A 17,430-nucleotide genomic window follows, 5' to 3' on the forward strand; every position below is an offset into this window, starting at 1 on the left:
AGTAACCACTGTAGAAAGAAAGGTAGTTTTAAACAGACAAATTGATATTATATTAATGAGGTTTTTATATTACAGTTATCAGGAGACAACTCCATCCCAAGAAATTGTTGTGGTGAAGAGACCTAATAAATAAGATATTATTAGAAGTTATATGTACAGTTAGCTAATTAAAACGTTATTGCCCGTTATTCAAGTAAGTTTTAGTTTTATTCCTAAAAATAAGCAAAATAAGTAAAATAAGTTACGGTGAAATTTTGAACCGTAACACAGTATCTCTTTTTGTTTCTGCATGCGCTGGAATACTTCATCGTTGGTGATCCTTTGTATCCATGAGATTCGCAGCATCCGTCTGTACACATACATTTCGAAGGCTTCTATTCTCTTTTCGGTCTGTGCATCCAGTGTCCAGCTCTCACATCCATAGAGTAACAGAGAGAAGGCGTAGCATCTGGCCATTCGAGTTCTGAGTTCCGCACTGAGGTCTCGTCTTGTAAAAAATGGTTTCATACTCACGAAGATTTTTCTCGCTTGCTCAATTCTTCAAAATATTTCTCTTTTCGGGTCGCACTGACTATTGATGTTAGCGCCTAAATACTTTATTGGAGTCTTAGAAAAGACCAGTTTGGTCTTGAAGACATTGAGATGCAGTCCAAACATCTCACTATAGTGGACTACGGAATCTATAATGTTTTGCAGTTCTTGTATATCGTTGGCTATTACAACCGTATCATCGGCATATCTGATATTGTTTATTGGGATTCCATTGATATGAAACGTAGGTCTTGTTCGTTAACTCCGGTTGATGATGCATAGTATATGTATAGTATATAAGACAGGTTCATAGGATATTGTACAAATTAGCTGAAGTTATTTTTAAACCATTACCTTTAGCTTTAACGCTGTACTCCTTTATATAGCATAATTGAAGATATAGCGGCGATACTCCGTTTAAATGTAGAATGCGCTATCGAAAAATGTTTACGATTATAATCTGGCATAAAATTCGCAAATCTTCGTAGAGAAAGGTATATAATCGTAAAACGGCTCGATCTTATTTTTATATCAAAAATCATATAATAAGGCACTTAGAGTCATAACCGTTTGTGACAAATATCTCGTTTCGTGTTCACGCTGGTTCATTTTCGTATTACTTCACAAAGATTGAAGATAAATGGAGCAATAAATGCGAAATATCCAGACGATACGACTCCATTTTCTGAAAATGGGATTTTTACGACTTATTTTAGCACATACAACGAATATTATAAAGGAGAATTGTGTTATTCTCTTGGCGTTATTACGTCTTTTTCGTATAAAAATGGACGACACTCTCAAAATGTAATACGAAATCTTAGTGAAATATTCGGAAAGATTATTAGAGCAACATAGTGTTTAGTTATTGTCGTTCTTATTTGAATTTCTTTAATAAAGTTGTTTCTGAAAAGATAAACGAAAGAACCAGACATACTAATGTGTTTAGATTATTCTCCCGTCTTTTCTGGGTAAAATGCCCGTGAATTAACAATTTCCAGACAGTAGGTATATAGTTTTTCTCCCCGATGGTGATCTACTTCAACATGTATCCAGTTGCCTAACCAGTACAAATGGTGAAGAACAAACCATCAATTCGAAGTTGGTCAAAGAATGCGTAGAGAAGCTCAATAAATTAGGCAAAGAAAATAAAGTCCTCCTACCAACTACCTATTCTGGATGCCTGCTCACCAAGGGATAGAAGGCAATGAAAAAGCAAATGATCTAGCTAGAAAAAGAGCGAACACTCCACTAACTGGACCAGAACAAAACAATCGTCGGATTGTCACGGGGTTTCTAACGGGACACTGTCTCCTCAACGAACACCTCAGTAGGCTGAAGCTGAAACAACGGCGAATGGAGATTCTGTGGGAAAATGGGGAAACACCAGAACACCTTATCACGGAGTGCGCCGAGACGACGACCGTTCGTGCCATGAACTTTGGTACAGCTGATGTCGATGGAGAGCTGGCTTCTGTAGAGCCGTCTCAGATACTGGCTATTGTTAAAGCCCTGAGACTGTATGATGAGTTGTAGCTCGTTATAACTCAAGAAAGTGGAACACAATTGATCTGTAAGGTCGCTGTGATTAACTCCCCTCCTAAACATTCTACCGTATGATCTTATATGTAAAATTATATGGGAAACAATCGTCATTTCATAGCCATCGCTGACGCCGTTTTTATTCGATCATACGGTACATTCTACATATATTTATAATAAAGAAAAAACTCAAAATTTAACTGAGGATGCAATAATCACCACAGAGGCTAATAAAACTACTTTTTCAAATTTGTCATGCTTTCGACAATTGTATTCCCATCATCAGGACAGTTTAACTGAGCCAATTAGCAAAAACAACATACTCTGCACGAAAAGGCCTTAACACTAGCATCAAATGACATTGGAATACAAGGACATTTCCTTTCTAAAATATTAAAATACATATCCAACGACATTACTTTTCTTTAAACAAAAAACATTTTTTTTTAAATTTACTAATTAAAAAAAATATAAGACTAATTTCTAAATTGTTGTTTCGAGCTCGATCAAACAGTGACTCTGTCGTAAGATGCTATGCTATGCCAATGTGCTGAGGATGTTGTTTTTGCTAACTGACTCAGTCAAACTGTCCTGATGATGGGAATAAAATTATCGAAAGCTTGACAAATTTGAAAAAGTAGTTTTATTAGCCTGTGTGGTGATTATGGACTGCATCCTCACTTAAATTTTGAGTTTTTTCTTAACTTAGTCAGTCACGACTAAACCTGCTATATTTATAATTTTTTGATTAAAAGAAAATATACAAAAGTTGCCAACGCTGTGCCGGTAAAGCCTAATCACGTGACTGAAAGTTTATTTGATATGATCTGTATAAACATTACTACCAAAAATGGGTCTATTAAATGTCATCAGTTTATTAGCTGCATAAAGCGATTTTTGGATAATGTAGTTCCTTAGAGATTGAAACGGAGTTTGAAGGTTAGTTGAAAAAAAATCCCTTACTATCTGGTCTAGAAGTACGAAATTCTACACAAAGATTCCGTAACTGACTTAACTGAACTCTAAAAAGCAATTTTTAACAATTCATCTCCTAAGATGGGGGATAACATTAGTATGATTTCGTTACTCTCCTCGCACTTACTACTTTAAACACATAAAAATTAGAACAAAACTTTCTATAAATGACAGTCCTTATTGTCGGATGTAGGAATATTAACTTCGGACACCTTGATTATGAAAATGACCAAACCTAGCGAAATATGGAGAAAGGTAGGGGCATTTATGAAAGAAATAATAATAGAGAAAGGAAAAGAAGAAAAGGCAAAAAATGTGGAAATATCCTAAAAATAAATAGGATAGAATATAGATAAAAAAATTAACATAGATAAGATATAAACCCCAAGAATACGTACGAACTCGAAGTAATGCCATACGGTGGTTCCATGGAAAGGGAGAGGAGGAGCTGACTCCTCGGAGGTGGACTTTTTTAGTGGGTAACAATTCGACTCCCACATTGTTTGGGGTTCTCTATAATTGTCTCCCTCGAGATGGTGATGGGAACGAACACCACTCGCCTATAAAAGGTTTATTACTACCCTCTCACAAAAAAAATGACTGTAGATAAGTAGTTAGACAAAGAGTTTTCAGTAAATGGGTTCATTTAAAAATAAAATTAGTTAAACAATCTACAGGTTTACACGACAACAATTAATCCATTTATAAATAAAATTAGTTAAACAATCTATGGGTTTACACGACAACTAAACTGAACCATCTTCATCGATCGGTTACAGTTTAAAATGCCGGGAACGATGCATTTAATCGTACCGAAGTAGCCGTCCGCTTCCGCTAGAAATGGCATTTTCGATGAAAAGTACATCCTGATACACTAAGAATCATTTCCTGGGACAATTTGTAATTACATACTACTTCTTTCCAAGCTCGACTGTAGTTTTTGCCTGACAAAAATACAGTAGTAATAGTTGTTTTACCTTTAAACTTTTCCTATGGTTTAATTTTGTCTTTCCTGTCGTCGTTTATTTTTAGTAAAATGTAATACAATTTTAAATCATCGCAAATTAAGATTTGTCCAATGCTAGTTTACAGGCAAAAGACAATGATTAAAAGGTACTATTAAAAATCTATCTGATTAATTATTATTAAATTTCTATTTCATTTTGTAATTTGTTATTACTTTTTTTTCAAAAACTACTAATATACTATAAAATTTGGATTTTACAACATAAAAACACACTTTATGTTCATAAATGATTTGTCCTTTGTTGTTGGTGATGCTAAGGCTAATCGAAATGTTTTTTTTTCTGGGTGATAATAGGGGTAATAATAGAAATCCTTGCGAAACAAGATATTGACAGGCCTTATATAGAAACTCTCGCCAATATATACAAAGAAGCTAAAGCAAGAGTAATGATATATAAAACAACACCAGATTTCACAACTGGCAAAGTAGTACGACAGGGAGATGCGATATCCCCCAAGCTGTTTACAGCAACATTAGAAGAAATCTTCCGTCAACTGGACTGGACCAACTAAGGATTAAAAATAGATAGAGAATATCCTAAGAAGAATGAACTAAATACAGCCAGGAATAAAGTGGGTCTCAAAACGAATTTAGCAAAAACTAAAGTAATGTACAACGAATTAGTGGAAAGGAAAGATATTCTAAGAAATAACACAATACTGGAAATAGTAGAAGAATATATTATATATTTAGGACAACTAATACACAGCTCACGATCTCTACTACCAGAAACTAATAGAAGAATTAAGTTATCATGGAGCACTTATGGAACAAACTCAATCATATTCAAATCTAGAATGGCACTCTATCTAAAGAAGGAAACATTCGACCAATGTGTCACAAAAAGACCACAACAATTACAGCACAGTGAGAAACATGGAAGACAGAACCTAAGATGGGACCATGATATTAGAAAATTAACAATGGGCAACAAAGAGAGTATGTGATGCTACTAGCTATAGCTCCAAACTACACCATCATTGGACATGGTTGAATAAGCTGAAAATGATGATGATAGTGATTCCATAAATAGGTAAATAAGATCACATCAAAAATTGTAATATTTTGATACTTCTTGGGATACTTACACTCTCCTTATTATGGTAATATGGTACTTATACTAATAAATATTTTATTCGTTATTTAATAAATTATAATTCAGTAGATATTTAAAATTTGGTATAAAGACATCTTATGAGCAGTATTTATATTAATTTTTGGTTTGCATATATTAATAGTTTTGCTAATGTTTTAAAGTAAAACAAGAACTTGAAACTTACTTGAATATCTGTTTGGGGTCCAGCGTCGGTATCCGGACATTGTTGACAATGCTCGATTTGGGTTCCGACGACGATAGGTTGTTTGCTGTGGTATTGCTGGACCCTTTGCTGAGATCCAGAGGTTGTTCTCCGCTACCGCAATTTTTGTCTATGACATCGGCTGAGGGAGGGGTGGCTTGAAACTGACGGGCTACATTGGCAAGGTACCTAAACCAAAATATTAGATATAGGTAAAATCACCGATATATTTAATGGTATTTTTTTTATTAAGGTCCTAGATAAAGAAGAAGTCTAAGGGTTAATATTTTCGCGCCTATCAAGTTCCTATACTGGGTGGTGCATCGTCGTTTGATAAAATTATATGATGACAACTTAAGGTACTATTATCTTTGTATCTGCCTGGTTTTTCATTGTTACCTGATCAGTTTTAATTTAAAAATAGATGCACTTTTTCTTAAATTACTTAAAATCGGCTTATCCAAAATTGTTCAAATTTGGCATGTTTATTCAGCATACGCAGGCCTTTTAAAAACCTATTTACAACTTCGCTGTAAAATTCACAGGGGAGTCAATAACTGGACAGTTCAAAATTTGCATGTAATTTCCTATGTTTCCAACGACGATGCACCACCCTGTAGACCACCTTACAAAAAAGACGACCTTACAAATTGAAGAGAAGTCGGCCATTTTTCGAGATCTCTTTATGCCTCCTAAAGGTATAAATCTGAATATGTATAAACAAGACCAAAACAATAGTTACAAAAGATTTAACTTAAACGAACTCTCAGTTGCTTCCGAGAAATTAAAAAGTGGAAAAGCCCCAGGCCCCGACGGAGTACCACCAGAAGTTATAAAATTTATCATCCGAAATAACTCGCAATACTTTTTGGAGGTGTTTAATAAACTTTTAAATGATAGCGATTTTCCCGATATTTGGAAAAGTTCCAAATTAATTCTCATAGACAAGCCCAAAAAAATGAAGGTAGAAGAAACTAAATACCGTCCAATCTGCTTGATTAACGCAATCGCCAAAGTATATGAAAATTTAATAAAGAATAGATTAGTGGAAGAAATACAAAATAAAGGTGGGTTTAACCATAATCAGTTTGGATTCATAAAAAAAGTCACAACAATAAATACAGCTGATCTTTGTTGATACTAGTAGATGTGTGAAATGCATTTAATATGGCAGCATGGCCTATAATATTGTCAAAGTTAGCAAGAAGAAACATCAGCCCATATCTTATAAATATTATAACATCATATTTTACACAGCGTACTGTAAACTTGGATAAAGACCACCAAGAAAAGGTTGGGGGAGGCGTACCCCAGGGATCGGTTTTGGGTCCTACCTTTTGGAACATCCTTTACGATGACGTAATGGAAATAAGGGTACCTTAAGGGGTAAAAATAATCTGCTACGCAGATGATCTGGCTTTATTAACCACAGCTGAAACCTCCGAAGGAATGATACGCAAAACCGAAGAGGCTTTACATTATATATACTGGTGGATGAATCAAAACCAGTTGGAAGTTGCGCCGGAGAATACAACTGCTATTCTTCGAAACCGAAAAACAAAGATAGGTGAAACTAGATAGAGGGCTAACTTACAGTCAACATGTAAAAGATGCTTGCGGAAAAGCAAACAGAACTGTCAAAGCTATATGTGGACTACTTCCGAACCTAAAAGGACCCTCCTCAAAAAAAAAGAAAAGTTCTTGCGGTATCAATGCAAAATATAATTCTATACGGCGCTCCTGTATGGGTCGAGGCACTAAAATTCCAACGGACGAAAAATATATTGCTTTCCACACAGAGAAAAATGGCCCTAAGGATCTGTTCAGCGTATCGTACGATATCAACAGATGCCGTATTGGTTTTAGCTGGGGTGATCCCGCTGCATTTAGCTGCTGAGGAAAAGCGAGAGTTATATGTCAAAGCAGAGATTAACGATGAGGTGAAAAAACAGCAACGACGAGGTATCTATCAAAAATGGCAAGAGGAGTGGGATACATCCGACAAAGGAAGGTGGACTAGAAAGTTAATACACAACGTGGAGGACTGGACAAGTAGGAAACACGGAGACGTGGACTATTACATTACGCAGTTTCTTTCCGGACATGGAGTCTTCATGGACTTCTTGCACAGAATAAAGAAAATACCAAATGGCAACTGCATGTACTGCGACGAAATCGACGATGGCGAGCCTACGTTGTTCTGCTGTCCAAGGTGGGAAAACGGAAGGTCTGTCTTATTGTCGGATGTAGGAATGTTAACTTCGGATTATGATCATCTTGATTATGAAAATGACCAAAACTAGAGAAATATGGGGAAAGGTAGGGGCATTTATGAAAGAAATAATAATAGAGAAAGGTAAAGATGAAAAGGCAAGAAATGCGGAAGTATCCTAAAAATAAATAGGATAGAATATAGATAAAAAAAATAACATAGATAAGATAAAAACCCCAAGATCACGTATGAACCCGAAGTAATGCCATGCGGCAGTTCCGGGTAAGGGGAAGGAGAGGAAGTGGACTCCCCGGAGGTGGACTTTTTTAGTGGGTAACAATTCGACTCCCACACTGTTTGGGGTTCGTCTCTATGATCGTCCCTCTCGAGATGGTAATGGAAACGAACACCACTCGCCTATAAAATGTTTTTTACCACCCCCTCAAAAAAAACCCTGTAGACCAGGAGAGAAAAAAAGAATATTATGAACTAAACCAAATTATGTATTTTAGTTGATATTTACAAGGTTGACCTTTTTTTAGAAAGAACGGGATGGGGGTTAATCACTGCGACCTTACAGATCTATTGTGTCCCCCTTTCTTGAGTTATAACTCATCATACAGTCCCAGGGCTTTGACAAAAGCCTGTATCTTGGACCGTTTTATAGAGGGTAGTTCTCCATCTCCAATATCAGTCGTACCAAAAAACGCACGAATGGTTGTTGTCTCGGCGCACTCAGTGATGAGGTGTACTGGTGTTTCCCCATTTTCCCCACAGAATCTGCATTCGCCGTTTCTTCTTAGTTTCAATCAAATTCAATTGAGGAGACAGTGTCCTGTTAAAAACCCCGTGACAATCCGAAGATTGTTTTTACTTAAATCCAGGAAGATCTTTGATCCCTATATATCCTTATATATACGGAACTTTATACCCCAAGATATAAAATAGATCTTTGCATTGGCCTATTGATATTGAAATTTTGTAAATGATATGATATTATAAGATTTGGAACTTTGAAACTTCGAAATTCTATTAATATCACTATTCAAAGAAACTTTGTAACGTTGAGCTTTCGAGTCTTCTTACAATATGTTTGACGAAGAAAAGAAGGAATAAGGAATTCGTATGCTATTAGATGAGGTTAATGAATATATTAGTACACTACCATGGGAAGAAAACTTTCAACAAATTTCTTTCAATCGACCTTAATCACAATCTAGATAGCCCACCTGCTTAATCGTGTGAATAAAATGCTTACTCAATTATAAATGAAAACCAGTAGTGTGATGCGGCCAAACTTTTGATTGATTTTTTAACATCAATTGATATTTTGGAAATTATGTCTCGACAAGAGCCTCAATTGAGCAATCAGTTCCTAGACTCCTGATTTTTCTCCGTCCAAAGTCAGTGGCGCTCTAAACCTATCCCTTGATATACCAAGAACGTACTATAATGCAAACCAAAAATGATAGTATTGAGCCATAAAAAAATAAGATTGGAAGAGAGAAACGTTTGTTCAGCAGGTAAAATACCATACCATAACGTGGTATAAACAATTGATGCTTCCAAAACCAAAGCGGGAATAGGAAGCAGGGATAGTAGTATTTGGGCCGAAAACTAAATACACCGTATATCAAAATCTATGCTATTAAAAGATGCGTACAACATCTTAGATAGCTATCGGAAACAAGAAATAGCCATCTTATCCGATTAGAGGATTATTATTTATGATCGCTTATAAGACTTTAAAAGCGATCAACTCAGTAACCATCAATTCGAAGTTGGTCAAAGAATGCCTAGAGAATCTGAACAAATTAGACAAAGAAAATAAAGTCCTTCTACTCTGGGTGCCAGCCCATCAAGGGAAAAAAGGCAATGAAAAACAAACGATCTAGCTAGAAAAGGAGCGACCAGTCCACTAACTGAACCAGAAGCGTTCTGCTTCCCAAGTAGAAACGAACTTAAGCGGAACTCCAGAACCTGAAAGACTCCATCCGTAACCTGGAATGGAAATCCTTCAACGGTCTAAGACACTCGAAGAAATTCCTCAGAACTTACGATCGAGAAAAATCAGAGATTTTCTTTGAATTAAGTAATAACGATCTGGGGATTGTCACAGGGTTTTTAAAAGGACGCTCTCTCCTCAATGAATACCTCAGTATATTGAAGCTAAAAAACAACGGCGAATGCAGATTCTGTGGGGAAAATGGAGAAACACCAGAATACCTCATCACTGAATGGGCCAAGACGACAAACATTTGTGCCATAATCTTTGGTACGACTGACAGCGGAGATGGAGAACTAACCTCTGCAAAACCGTTCCACATTCTGGCTTTTGTTAAGGCCATGAGACTGTATAAGGAATTATAACTAACTCAAGAAAAGGGAACAGAATAGAGCTACAATGACAGGGATTAAGTTTCCCCCTCACATAGAATCTACAATGTTTTTAAACTTACTATTTGATGATTTGGAATTCTGATTCTTTTTAGGACGATTCTTAAAAAGCATTATGATAATTAAGATAACTAGTGCATCTAATTACTCACCAGCTGGGCGTGAGCATACTAGGCGCGTAAAAAGGCAAATGGGACGCTCCTGGCGGCGTCCTCTGACCCGCACCCCCGCCAGTGAGCGCGCTCAAGGCCAAGGCCACGTCCACCGAGGTCATGTTGGGCGGCAGGGTGGCCGGGTTCAATTGGACGGGCGTCCTGGGCGGCGGTGTAGGTGACGTCACTGAGTGACCATCCCCCTCGTCGCCGCTAATGTGTCCGCCTCCGCCGCTGTCTGTTGAATCTGAGTCTGATTGACGGGGACTCTGAAAATAATAAAAACAAACATTGACTATTTCATATTTTTTTCTATTGTCATGTCTAATAATGCGTATTTTTTTAATATAATTATAATAATTTTAAATCTGCCATAAATGTCAATATTGTTAAGAAGAAAATGAGTAAATATCGTAAAAATATTGAAGTATACCTATAGATTCAATACCAAGATGAAAACTAATTAACGGAAACCATGGAAACCCCAGTTTGTGACGATAGAAATAATAATTTTGTAAAAGAGAAAAATTAATATGGAAAAATATAAACTCACCGGCAAAAAAACCGGCAATTAAAAACTAGTCCCAATTTCAAAGTTGGATTTCTCGCGAACCACTCATTAGATTTTGATGATTTTTTTTTAAATTGTAATTTATTTACTTTAAATTAATTCGTTCTTAACGGATGCTACGTCAATTTTTATTCCGAATTTATTTTGAGCATATACAGGGCACAACAATAAGACGAAGTTTTTTGTCCGAACTTTATAACACCCTGTAGGGTGCAGCAGCTGTAGTAGTTATTGCTAAATCAAATCACATTGTAGCCTCATCTTTTGTGAGCATTTTGTTTTTTTAATCACGACATTATCACTCTTTTTTTGGAGATACGCTGCTTTAAAACGAACGTCTCGGAAAAATGCTTCTTTGTGAGTGGTTTGGTTGTGAGGCGGCTGTGGTTAGCATCCTCGATATCTGTATGGATTGGTAGTTCTCTGTTGTCCAATATCTTGTTAAACTCTGTGCACAGAGCGTTTATGTGGAGCAGACTTGGGGTGGGATATGACTCAGTACAAAGGGGTGTAAAGCTAGTTCGCCTCCCCGTGGTGCACCCTGGATAACGCTAAATGAACTAGCAATTATTGGTGGTTAGACGTTAGACGTTAGACAAACAAAAAAAGGTTCTCCTGACCATTATAGACACCTAAACAATACTAAATCACTTAAGAGCCATGAAAAAGATTACTATCAAACACAAATTAAGAACTATGTATCAGTACCTATATTGATATAGATTAGTATAAAAGATGCACTTATTAGTTTCATTGAAAACATTGGAGTCATAGTCTACACAATTTATTTTCTTAATACTTTTCTCTCATTTCTCAAGTTTTCAAGAAATTATTTTTAGTAAACCTCATTATTATCATCATCATTTTCAGCTTATTCAACCATTTCCAATTATGGTGTAGCCTCCCACACATATTTAGATACTCTCTTTGTAGATACTCTCATTGTTATCTATTGTTGGCTATGCGGGCCCAAGTTATCCCTGCTAATTTCCGAATATCATGGTCCCGTCTCAGGTTCGGTCTTATTCTAGATTTTTTGAAAAGGACTTTAAAAAGGATAGGACTGGAGAATGTAACCTAAAGATCAGAAGAGGATCACAATTGATCTGAAAGGTCGCAGAAGATCAGATCAAAATAATAAAATTAAATATTTTAGGACTATTTTTTCATTAAATAACAAAGAAAGTTTAAAAAACTAAATATTTATTTTTTAATGTTTCCTAACCAAACCAACGTGCAGGCCAAAAAATGATAACGCAGGTCAATTTGCCTTTTAGGTTTTCAATCGAGGTTCTCATTACGCGACCTAATAATAATCTAGTTCGCAAAACGGCGCCGGTGAAAACAAATTAACGGGCGGCGAATTTCGCAACCCCGAAAACGGTTTATTTGTCGTTTTCGCACACCATTTCGCCGGCCGGCCCCCTTTTTCCACCCCGTGGTCCCCATTCCGGTCCCCCGTCGGTCGGTAGCCCGAACGTAAATAATTGGATTTTCGATATTGCATTTATCTGCTTCTAACCAATAATTCCATTTTATATAATCGTTTAACTAGGCCATTTGCGCCTCGCTAATTCACTGTATAATGATCGCATCGATCGAATCGGATCGCAGTAAATTTAAGAACGAATTCGTTTCGACGCGGTACCTACTGATGATGAAGGAATAGGAAGAGATACTTGATAGGTAACTAATATGTGTTGCCAACTCAATTTCATAATATCCTTTAGATTTCAAGTTTTTTTAAGACGTTGCATTTTTCGACCCTTATAATTTATCAAATTGATGAAAACTAAGTTCTATAGAGTTTTTGATGTAGAATCCAGTGGTGTAACTAGCTTTTCGCTAGTGGCTGTCATTTTAAATAAATAAATAAAGCCTTTATTAATTAATACATCTTGGGATTACTCTAAACCGTACACTCTCATTTCGAAAACACCTAGAAAATGTTGCTAGTAAAAAGAACTTGCTTGGTAAACACGCCGCGACTGCCGAGACTGCCACCTATAAGATGGTATGAAAGCTGGTCTTCATCATCCCAACTGTTCTTAGGGAACTATTGAAGAAAATACAGGACTTGCTCCTAACGTACGAAGAAGAAGAAGAAAATCAGAACACGAAACAATATTGTACAAAAATTTTGTTGTACTGCTTGGGGTGCAAAAGCAACAACACTTCGGATCTATGCCCTTGGTCTGGTATTCACTGTGGCAGAGTATTGTACACCAGTGTGGTTGAACAGCCACCACACAAATCTCATAGACAGACAGCTGAACAACACCATGCGGCTGATTACAGGGACAATCCACACCTAGTTACTGGCTTCCAGTTTTGAGTAACATTCTACCTCCAAATCTACGCAGAAAAGAGGCTCTTTTTAGATAATTTGATAAAATAATAGCTACCCCAACGCTCCCTGTTCATAGCACACTTTCTGCTTTACAGGTGATTGACAGAAGTCGAGAAATACACCTTTGCGAACAGCTGGACAACTAAAGAGCAGCAACTACAATAATTGTCGAGAACAGTGGCTTCAGTTATGGTGGGAAATAGCCGATGCGCATCTATACTCCTGGTTCGAAAATAACTATTGCCAGATACCGAGTACCGATCTAAACCGGAAAACCTGGGCAACTTTGAATAGGATACGCTCTGGCCATGGAAGATGGATTCCCTTTATAAGTGGATTAAAATACCTTCCCTAGAATGTGATTGCGGATCCTCTCACCAAACCGTCCATCACATAACTAGAGAGTGCGTGGTGAAGACTGGAGGGACTTTCTGGAGGGTTCTCCAGCAGCTTTGGAATGGATAGCTTTGGAATTTTTGAAATGAGAAATTTGATGTTCATGTCAATATGACTCCTACTTCTAGAGGGCGCCACCACATACTTTTTAACTGGTTTGAAGAGTAATAACTTTTCGTCCTGTTTCCATATAGGTACATAAAACAACTGGGTAAAAGAACAAGCATTTACGACGTTTTTTACATAAAAAGTGTCTTAGTAAAAATTTCTACGAGTAATGGTTCTCGAGATATGGAATCAAAATTATCAATACCTGTCATTATTGGCGTAAATTAAACATGTTGATTAAATACACACAACGGAAAAGTCTAGGGATATTACAATTTTATCCAGCCATCGATCGTCAGTAATTTTATTATTTGCATTTCTGATATAATAAAATTAAAATAAACAAATAGTTTACAGGACGTATTGGAAATAAAAATGCGAAATTTACCGAATTTTTCACATTTACCTTGATTTTTATTGAACTCAAAAAAATACACACATTTTTTTTTATTCTAAACTGTGAATTAAAAAAAAAGATAAAACCAATTTTACTTAATAAAGGGTATAGCCTCCTCTACTGTTCATTACAGCCCTACATCGTCTCTCCATGCTCCTAATCAGGTTGTCGATCTCTTCTTGAGGTACAGCCTGCCACGCTGCATTCACGGCCCGAACCAGATACCCACGAGTTTCACGAGGCATACCCATTCTCAAAATTCTTCTTTGGACCGCGTCCCATACGTGCACGATGGGGTTGAGGTCAGGAGATTGTGCCGGCCAGGGTAAGATGTTTAATTGGTGAGCATTGATAAACTCAGTTACCACTCTGGCTGTATGAGGCCGTGCATTGTCATGCATGAGAATAAAGTTTCTCCCAGAATCATTGGCATATGGTAACACGACAGGCTCAAGAATTAAATCACGATATGTGATTCCTGTTAGAAACCTTTCAAGAAAAACGAGATCGGTTTTTCGGCCTAACTGGACTCCTCCCCAGACCATAACTATTCCATCTTGATAAGGGTGCACTTCCTGAACATGATCCAACCGAATAAGATTTCCCGGTTCTCTCCATACCCTAAGCTTTCTCGAATCCGGATGAATTCCAAAGCGTGACTCATCCGTGAAGAGAACATTGGCCCATTGTTCATTCGACCACTGAACATGATCTTGAGCCCACAAATATCGTACCTCTCGATTTCCTCTCGTTAAGGGTTGAGCTATCCAGGGGCGTCTGCTTCTTAAGTTGACCTCTCTTAATCTATTGCGAACAGTGTCAGGACTAACGGTTACATTATGTGTTTCCTGGAGAATTAAACTAAGCTCTGGTGCTGTAAGAGTCGGTCGGCGTCGAGCATTTAATTATAAAAAATGATCTTGCTGAGGGCTACTAATGCGATGTCGCCCTGTGTGCCTTTCAGCAACATCATCACTTTCACGGTAGCGTGCACTTAATCGCGATATTACACTTTGCGTTGTATTTAATGCTCTAGCTACGTCGATTTGGCGCATTCCAGCTTCGAGCATACCCATGGCCCTTAGCATTTCGTCTCTGTTAAGATGTCTACGCTCCATAATGTCGCTTAATACCTACTAAACAGAGTTATTTGAATGAATTCTGGCCAGTTATCATAAAAACATAGCCAATTCGAACAATTGATGCTAGGTGCTTTTTATACATTTGACAAAAAATGCACAAACACTTCTGCAAATATCCCAAATTTAGAAATAACTAGTGTGACTACTTCGTTTCAATCGAAGTAGAAAGAATCGGTCTACAAATATGTGGTTGTTTATTCAAAACATTTATTTTTAACTTTAATAAAATGATATCCCTAGATTTTTCCGGTGTGTGTAGTTATTAGACTGAAATCATAAATTTGAAATGCTGTGCCAAAAGTTCAACAGAAACTGTTTAATCATCATTTTTTCACAAAAAAATTTATGATTAATGTAAAAAATAAAAATGCATTATTTCAGTCAAATAACTATTCTCAGCGTGTGTTTATTTTTTGTCAATAATGACATGTATTGACTATTTCCATTCTAAATATTTTGAGAACGGTTGCTCGTAGCGATTTTTACCAAGAGACATTTTTTACGAAAAAAATCACGGAAATGTATATTTTTTTACTCAGCACTTTTATACAGGTACGAACGAAAAGTTATTACTTTTTAAAACAGTTAAAAAACATGTAGATGGCGCCTTCTACAAATAGGAGTGATATTGACATAAAAATCAAATTGCTTATATCAAAAAAACCCCAGACACCAATTTTCATCCAAATATTACCGCTACTTCAGAAATTATTTAGAAAAAATCAAAATAAAAATGTAACTTCTACACCCTGTATCTCCGAAACTAAGCTTTTTAGGACATACATTTATACGAACTTTTTTACTTATATTTATCTGCAGAATATGCTACCGAAGTTTCCGGAATACAGTTCGGACCACCCTGTATATTTAATATATTATAAATTATATTTTTAAATTGTCATTTATTATTTTATTATTCCGAATTTAAATCCATGTAAACACCTTAGTTATATTATTAGAAACAAATAAAATCCGTCAAGGTAAAATTATAGTAAACCATTCGCAATGGTCACTTCCTAATGGTATTTTAACTTGCAATTATTGCAAATAGCGATTACGCGGTAGCCTTGGTTAACATTTTTTATGGTGACTTCTAGCATGTACAAATACTATTTCTTGTTGTTATTTACGAGTTCTATCTTTCTTTCTCTTCAGTGTTTTTTGTCTTTTTGTATTTGTAATTTACTAACTTGTTTTCGTACACCTTACACTACTTTTAGTGTACTATTCTCTTTGTAAAATCTGGATTAAATTCGTTTATGAAGCGGGAACCAGTGTATTATCCAGTAGCGGGACCAATGCAAAAAATATTTTTTCTTTAAATATACAGTATGTCCCCTGATTATCTTTACAAAAGGAAAAACTTTTTTATTACTGACATTTTGAGAAAAATGCATTCTTCACACATTCTAATACGGTTAATTCCGTTTATAATTTTCCAAAATTCCATACTGTTTTAGAGAAAATTAAGAAACACATGAATATATGGTTCATTTTTTTCCTAAAAGTCAAATAAAGGAAAATACGATACTTTAACAGCAAAGGATATGACATTAATCAAAATTAATAATAAGCATCTATCAAAGAATGAAATCGAATTGATATTACCACAGAAACGCCTTTTGGTTTTTAGGACATTATCTTATGGACGGATGTCCAAGTTACGACATTGTCGTATGGTTGGATGCCCTATGTACGGATGTCCTGTGGACGAGTGTCCCAAGTAGGAATGATTTATCTTAGCAAAATAAAATTACACTAAATCACCACAATACACCAAAACACTTTTACTTTTACACTGGACGCGCGTTTCGCTAACCATGTTAGCATCATCAGCAGATGATTATAAACTGAGTCAGTTTACTAATGCTACCTTTCATATATTTTCTATAACTTTACATGTTTTGTATTTTATCATAGTCGTTTTCATAGATATTTAGTACAATTCTTAACACCACTTTCTTCGACATACAGCCACTATATTTACTAGAATTCTACAATGTCATTTACCAACAAAGAACATCATGAATATAGTCATTAGTTTTAAGTATTATACAACTGTGTTTTCTTTCTCTGTACATGCCTGGCGCCCAATATCTATATTTTTTTATTTATTGTTATTGATTAGTTTTCTTTCTAGTGAAATACCTTATCCACGACTGCTCTCCGATGAAAAGCTGTCGTTCGCAGTGGTAATGTTTTTTTAAAAAAACGCTACAAGATATTTCACCAATGTAAAATTTATCGCATTCACATGGTATTTCGTATATTACATTTTCTCAAAAAAAAAAAAATGGCGACGAGAGGCACGTATAGCCGCCCATACTAAAAT

General features: G+C 36.0%; 1 protein-coding gene across 7 annotated transcripts in view; it reads right to left on the reverse strand.

The window, feature by feature from the left end:
* The window catches only part of LOC115877651 (mushroom body large-type Kenyon cell-specific protein 1), a 117,156-nt gene that overhangs the window by 72,318 nt on the left and 27,408 nt on the right, over window positions 1-17,430 (reverse strand). For all 7 annotated transcript variants that reach the window (XM_030893904.1, XM_030893901.1, XM_030893902.1 and 4 more), the window contains exons 2-3: window positions 10,135-10,403; window positions 5,356-5,562 (exon numbers count right to left, since the gene is read on the reverse strand). In XM_030893904.1, coding sequence (XP_030749764.1) covers window positions 5,356-5,562; window positions 10,135-10,256 — 329 coding nt within the window. In that variant the 5' untranslated portion in view covers window positions 10,257-10,403. The remainder of the gene's footprint in view (window positions 1-5,355; window positions 5,563-10,134; window positions 10,404-17,430) is intronic.

The sequence above is a fragment of the Sitophilus oryzae genome, unplaced genomic scaffold (assembly GCF_002938485.1).
Source record: "Sitophilus oryzae breed Bouriz unplaced genomic scaffold, Soryzae_2.0 scaffold_1496_pilon_pilon, whole genome shotgun sequence".
NCBI classification, from domain to species: Eukaryota; Metazoa; Arthropoda; class Insecta; order Coleoptera; family Curculionidae; genus Sitophilus; species Sitophilus oryzae.